The sequence below is a fragment of the Pyrus communis genome, chromosome 14 (assembly GCF_963583255.1).
Source record: "Pyrus communis chromosome 14, drPyrComm1.1, whole genome shotgun sequence".
In the NCBI taxonomy this organism is placed as follows: Eukaryota; Viridiplantae; Streptophyta; class Magnoliopsida; order Rosales; family Rosaceae; genus Pyrus; species Pyrus communis.
In genome coordinates, this window is record NC_084816.1 from 25,283,642 (window position 1) to 25,289,986 (window position 6,345).

General features: G+C 38.3%; 1 protein-coding gene across 3 annotated transcripts; it reads right to left on the minus strand.

Moving 5' to 3' along the window:
- Positions 1 to 1,572: 1,572 nt before the first annotated feature.
- On the minus strand, positions 1,573 to 5,524 carry LOC137715426 (uncharacterized). Of its 3 annotated transcripts, none has more exons than XM_068454756.1 (13): positions 4,980 to 5,524; positions 4,484 to 4,621; positions 4,129 to 4,210; positions 3,788 to 3,864; positions 3,534 to 3,640; positions 3,323 to 3,443; positions 3,055 to 3,194; positions 2,871 to 2,954; positions 2,661 to 2,727; positions 2,477 to 2,555; positions 2,287 to 2,378; positions 1,983 to 2,126; positions 1,573 to 1,817 (listed from the first exon to the last, which is right to left on the minus strand). In XM_068454756.1, exons 1-13 carry the CDS (start codon positions 5,172 to 5,174, stop codon positions 1,677 to 1,679), a joined length of 1,467 nt encoding a protein of 488 aa, XP_068310857.1. In that variant the 5' UTR covers positions 5,175 to 5,524; the 3' UTR covers positions 1,573 to 1,676. The 3 variants fall into 3 exon arrangements, with proteins under 3 accessions (XP_068310857.1, XP_068310858.1, XP_068310859.1); XM_068454757.1 differs by having other exon boundaries at positions 2,871 to 2,962; positions 3,078 to 3,194; positions 4,980 to 5,517; XM_068454758.1 differs by having other exon boundaries at positions 4,484 to 4,643; positions 4,980 to 5,181.
- Between the last annotated feature and the right edge of the window lie 821 nt (positions 5,525 to 6,345).

The window sequence follows — 6,345 nt, forward strand, 5'->3', positions numbered from 1 at the left end:
TGTGAAATTCTATGGATTTACGAATACGAATTTCATGGATTTATGAGATGAGGCTTTGAGCTTTTGAGCTTCGGTATTTTGATACAAGTTTTTGAGATACGTTTTTGGTGCTTATCTAGTGGGTTATTATATAACACACACACACACACACACAACACGAGTATGTAGACGTCTATGGCCATATGACACAGTTGATGATATTTATGACGTACTCCCAGCTTCACTAGCCACGGCTAGTGTCGGTGTGTTATGTGTGTGTGTGTGTATATATGTATGTATATTTCTTCTCTGGTGTAACCCAGAGTTGTACAGATTCACATTCGGGTGATGGACCCATTATTTCTTCACTGGTGTAACCCGGTGTCGTACAGCTTTACCTTCAGGTGATAGTTATGCCTTCGGGCAACTATGATACCTCTAGTTGAGTACATCATTGATGTGATTTACGGATGTTTTATGGATTTGCCTTTGGGTGACTGTATTACCATTACTGAACACTGGTTTACACGTACATGTTTTATGAATGTTTTTCATGGCATGTTAAAATTTTCAGAAAACCTACTATGTAGTACAATATATGAGCTTTCAAAACAGGGGGTTAGTATGTTTAGAAAGAAAATGATTTTCTTATTATTAGTATTAGTATTATAAACTTTGGTCCACTCACCCTTTGTTTTGCGCCTCCTTCAGGAGTTAGAATCGAGGCATACAATCCCGGTGTCAGGATGCTTACGCATAGGTATCTTCGAGTCTTCTCTGTGTAGGACCCATTCTTTTGTTCGTGCCTTTTTAGAATAATGCTTTCATATCATTCTTGATTAGTTGTATGCTCTGAACACGTTTCTGCATTAGCATATTTCTTTCTAATTACATATTTTATTGTATGCATGTTTAAAATAACTTCGTCACCATCGGATGTTAGCCAGCACGTACCTACCCTGATATTTGGAGATATCAGAATCGGGACGTGTCAACCTCTATTAATTGTTTATTTGGTTTAAGGTGTACGTGCATGTATGCAAGATTTGATTAGAATTATGTTATTATTTTCAACAAAAATGCTACTCTTACAAAATTTTAATCAAATCCTGCATACATGCATGTACACCTTAAACCAAATAAACAATTATAAATTCAAGTGATCATTTAGGTAACAGTATATTGCCTAGTTTGAACGAACTGAGGTACGCAGTCTGCAAGACCACAAGCGCGCGCAACGGAAACATCCGCATCATGGACTTCGCTAAACTAACAAAGTGAAAGTACGTGCACGTCAGTAACATATATAGATATATAGCTATATATTTGATGGAGCCGGAGGCATGCAGTTCACCGTCAATTAACATTAGGATCACGATCGTCGGCCATGGATGCATGCATCTTCTTTTTGTGCATCATTAGATATAGATAAGGTACTGCATAGTGCATGGCTTTGATTTCTACCTAGCTACAATACATACAGATTTGATTGTGGAGATTGAATTTTGCTCGCATCAAGTACTAATGTTAATTGCTCTACATTCAAAATGTCTTTTAGCAGATTTCTGTTTTATCAGATAAGAAAATTAATGCTTAAAATAATAATCCCGAAATATTATTTATACAATTTCTTGTAATATTAACAAGGATGATGTCCTTAAATTTTGTCACTACAGGAAATTAAAACTGGTACCATTTTACAGTTTTATATACACGCCTTTCATGTGAAGAAACCCAGAAACAAGACCCCAAAATAAAATCTCAAGTATTACAAATGCTAGGGTACCCCAGTTCTTCGATCGAAGCATGTCCTGCAATAATGCCTCTGTCCCATCAACCTGCATCACATTTCCCACCAAACTATTTATTATGCAACTAGCCAATGTGACAAATCATCCAACAAATAAACAATTAATGGAAGGAATATTAAAAGACTACAGCAAACAAAAACTTTTAGGTCTTTTCTCTTCTTTTTTCCAGCAGAGAAGAAGGATAAAGATTACCAAGTTATTCTCTGGTGACCGCCAATAGAAACCTTGCAAACCTGCTGAGAAGAGGTCACAAGCACCCAAAGCATATATAATGAGCGCATTCATCCCCATCCATTGCAGCAACACTGTCGCCTTTATGAAATGTTTGACATCAACCTGCATTTAAATAAGGTTTCACTAAAGCGCACATGAATCTTTGAATTTGTCGCTTCCTCCAAAATTATCATTCACTAGTATGCCAAGCTTTGTATCGGATCATTAAGCTTGTCAAACATATTCAATCATTTAATCAGTGATTAGCAAAATGCGAACTTACTATGTAGAAGATAATGCATAACATCAAGCCTGATGCTCCTGCTGTAATACATGTATAGCTCATTGTGTATAGTGGTTTACAGAAAGGAATACCTGATACAGGTACAGCCCATTACTCATAGGAAAAAGAATAGAAATCCTCAACAGAAGAAAAATAACGAAAAAAATAATGCAATAAAAAGAGAATATACCAAGCATCTTCAAAGCATATCCAAATATTAAAAGAGGAAAGGAGGACATAGACCATAACAATATCCTCTGCTTCTGGTCCTACAAAAGAAAGGATCCTGTCAGGGAAGCAATTCATCAAAGAGGCAAACCAGACACAACGAGAGTGCAGACAGTTAGTGTTATCAGCAAAAAGAAGCTTCAAACCTTGAAATGCAATAGTATGTGCCCAAAATGCAATCCCACAAAACATGTAACGGCAGCCATCAGAGAACTGGAAATTTATTAATAAAATGAATCAAAGACCAATTCTGAATAATCAATAATGATGACGCTTTGACATTTATAGAGTGTCTGTTTGTGTGTGTGAGAGAGAGATGAAAATAGAGTTTGAGTCAGAGAAATGCAGAAATCAACCTTAAGATTCCCTCTGGGTCAAATGGTGCAAGGCACCATTGAGGAGAATCAGAGGGCAGAGGTCCATAGTCAGGAGAATTAACACTGCATTCCTGAGACACAAAGGGTTAGCATTTTTCAATTATCAGCAATGAAAAGCACTGATACAGGGCTTAAATCCTGATATATTCAATAATGCAGTTACCAGAGAAGGCCCATGAGAATGACCTTTGTTCTTCTGTAAACAGGATGTTGATAAAGGTGATGCTCGCCCAGAATAACTCGATCGATATAACCAACAGCATTGCAAGGAGGTTCAAGACTACCCCTCACTCCACAATAAACCTAGTAGGTAAATATTGTACGCAAACGTTGAAATCTTACAGGACCAACCAAATTCAATCCTAAACCAAAATCTAACACCTTAACATTGTCCCTTAGCAATTAGAAATGAAGAGAACAATTTAACTCACAATTTGAGTACCAGGTCCAGAACGAGACAAATTCAAGCTTGCAGCTTCATATTCCCAAGTTGGAACGAAAAGACCATACAGAAAGCACATGTGAAAAAAGCATAATCCAATAGCAAACAGCCTGCATTACACATGAGAGTGGACAAAAGGAAAGCATATGTATGGTCCACTTAAATTCATGAGCATCAACAGAATTTGTAGAAGCACTAACCACTGATTGTAGTATTTCCTAGCAAAATCGACCAGTGATTCAACCATGATATTGTTAACAAACCAGATCTCTGAGATTGAAGCCAGCAAATATCCAATTGAAATCCTCTGAAAATTAGATGCAGACACTTTCAACATGCTTTCAACATGAGAGGTGATAGTAGTGTATGCCATTTTGAATATCAAAATCACTCGTAGTTAATAGCAGAGGAAGAATATGATACAAACTTCTAGATTGAGTCAGCATAATGCTACCTGTAGTACACCTAGCCAACGTATCTTGCCCACATCAACCCCATATGTTAAATGGTCACGCCCATGGAAATACCCACCTAAGAACACATTGCAAAGAGAAATATTACAAGCAATCATCTTTAAGCACAGAATCTATAACCAAATATGTTCCATACCTTAGAACTAATGAATGCATGTTATACAATGTAAGCATGAACTGTAAAGCATAAAATTTATACTAAATTCAGACAATTGACAAAACTTACAAGTGTTGTACCAATATAAGTAAAAGAAACATCAAGGAATGCTGAGTGTAATCAAGTATAAGACTATGATAATCTAATGGAACAATGACAGGGTACCTTGCAGTAACAACCCCAAGAGAAAGAGATTCATTGCTCTAAGAATGACTTTCTTTGTGGCAGTTGTCTTGTTGGGTATTTTCTGCATGGTAATAGAAGGAATAAGAGCAGGCAGTTGATTAGTATATAATTGCTTCCTTACATTTCAGAATTATTCACATAGAAATCACTGCAGAAAAGTGCTGTCCTTTTCTTTTATAAAGATAAGCTTCCCCAATTAACTCTAGATATATAATGTAGTGAAATCATTTGGGATTTGGAAGACATGACAGTGCCACATAGTAACATACAGGGGTTTTAGACAAGGATTGGGTGGAAAAAAGAAAAAGATAAACCCTAGAGTCCTACAGCCTACCTTGAATGCAAGACTGATGGAGACGCCAACAAGAAAAAGAAAAAATGGCATTACAAAATCTGCAAGTGTAACGCCCAACCACGGAGAGTGGTTTATCGACGGGAAAGCTCCTCCGGCATCATCGACCAAAATCATCAACTGTTGATTGTTGATAGAAAACCTATCAAATCAGGAAGACGTAATAGACAGACACACAGAAAGCTAGCTCATCATCAAATTAGTTAACATATATAAAAACAAACAAAGGAAATGAGAAAGATGTCAAGCTCTAGCCTTTAACTAACTACAAGGGAAATCATCAAGTAAGAATTCCATAATCCAAGTATATCATCTCAACTTAATTGATTCAAGTGAATCGCATGACAACTCCAAACCTAATCTAAGTACTAATCCAAAAACCACCAACCTATCTCAAAATTAGAATCTAAGCAAATTCGGGGGGTTTAGATTCGCATTTAGCAAGCAATTTCAATCAGAATCGCCTGGCTTGGCGTACCGCGACGGTGAGGCCACGGAAGACGTCGAGAGAGGCCAGGCGTTGATTAGGCGTCGATGCATGTGTGCCGTTGGATGGTGAGGCGGGCACAAGACTTAGGATCTCATTAGAAATGGATGATTCTCCGTCTGTGTCTGTGTCTGTGTCTCTGTAGAGATGAAGAAGAGGAGCAACGTCGTCGACGGCTGCAGACATTATCCTGATCTCGGTGACAGTCAGTCAGGCATCACTCACTCACTTCTCAGCTCCTCTTTCGGTTCATTTCTCTCTCTGTCTGGTGCTCCGTGACTCGGTGACTCAGTAGCAGTGCCTCCGGTCAGGTCTGGTGAAACCGGTGTATGCAAGAAAACTTAGAAAAGTCCACACCAAGATCCAAGGCCAATGCGCTGTGCTACAGTATTAGTTGACCAGCGGGCATGTGGCACTTATCCTCATTTCTTGTTAAACAAATTTAGCTGGTGGAATATTTCATTGAGATAAATTATACAAAACTATATTAATTATGAGTTGAACTACAATTTTATAATTCATATTTTCAAAATTACAATGATATATTTTTTTATTAAATGCTGATGTGGTTTGAGGGGAAATCCGTCCTTTAATCCAATGAAATTAAAAAACTAATTAAATTTAAAAAATTTTAAAAATATTTTTTATTAAAAATTTGTGAGACCCACTCCCTACAAACCCATCACCCTCACCTTCTTTCCCAGTTCACCCGACTCTCCCAACATTCCTTCTCCAACATACCCGTGTGTTTGCTGTGGTCCAGATCTCTGGATCGACCCGTTTCCTACGCGAGCATCCCAGGTGAGTTTACGACAAACTCTGGTGACAAGCACCGTCGCCACCACCACTATTCCACTGTTCTTGGTGCCACGAACAGGATCCACCCAGAGTTCGCGCTGTTTGGTCGCCGTTCATGGCAGATCAATCTGTGGAATTCTCGGGAGTTTGACGCCGGCAATTTGGCATTTGGAGAGGACGATGAGGGTGCAGCGGTAGAGATTGAGCGGCATGTGGTGTAGGAGAAGGGAAATCACCCTATCTTGTTGGTTCTTCGTCTTCTCTCACTCGGCCATGAAACCCAGTCACCTCTTTCTCTTTCCATTCAAGATTCAGATCTGCATCATCAATTTGCCTTTTTGAATTTCTGAAAAAGACCATTGATGCACATTCGAACTCTAATTAATCATGGATGAGATTTGCGGCTTTCAATTTGACTGATTTGAGTGCAAGGGGCGATGGCGTGTGAATCCCAGAATATATATTATTACATCTAATTGGGCTTTGATAAACACTCAACCAAAAAGGTTGTGTTGGTTACTTCGAAAGGTGCATGAGGATTTGCAAGTAGTGAGTGAGA

Excerpts from the sequence above, each read along its gene's own strand:
- LOC137715426 (XM_068454756.1), bottom strand. The coding sequence starts at position 5,174 with ATGTCTGCAGCCGTCGACGACGTTGCTCCTCTTCTTCATCTCTACAGA. Across the intron at positions 2,955-3,054 it reads ATTCTCATGGGCCTTCTCTG|TGTTAATTCTCCTGACTATG; the intron begins GTAACTGCATTA and ends TCAGGAATGCAG. Across the intron at positions 2,127-2,286 it reads TATGCATTATCTTCTACATA|GTTGATGTCAAACATTTCAT; the intron begins GTAAGTTCGCAT and ends ATTTAAATGCAG.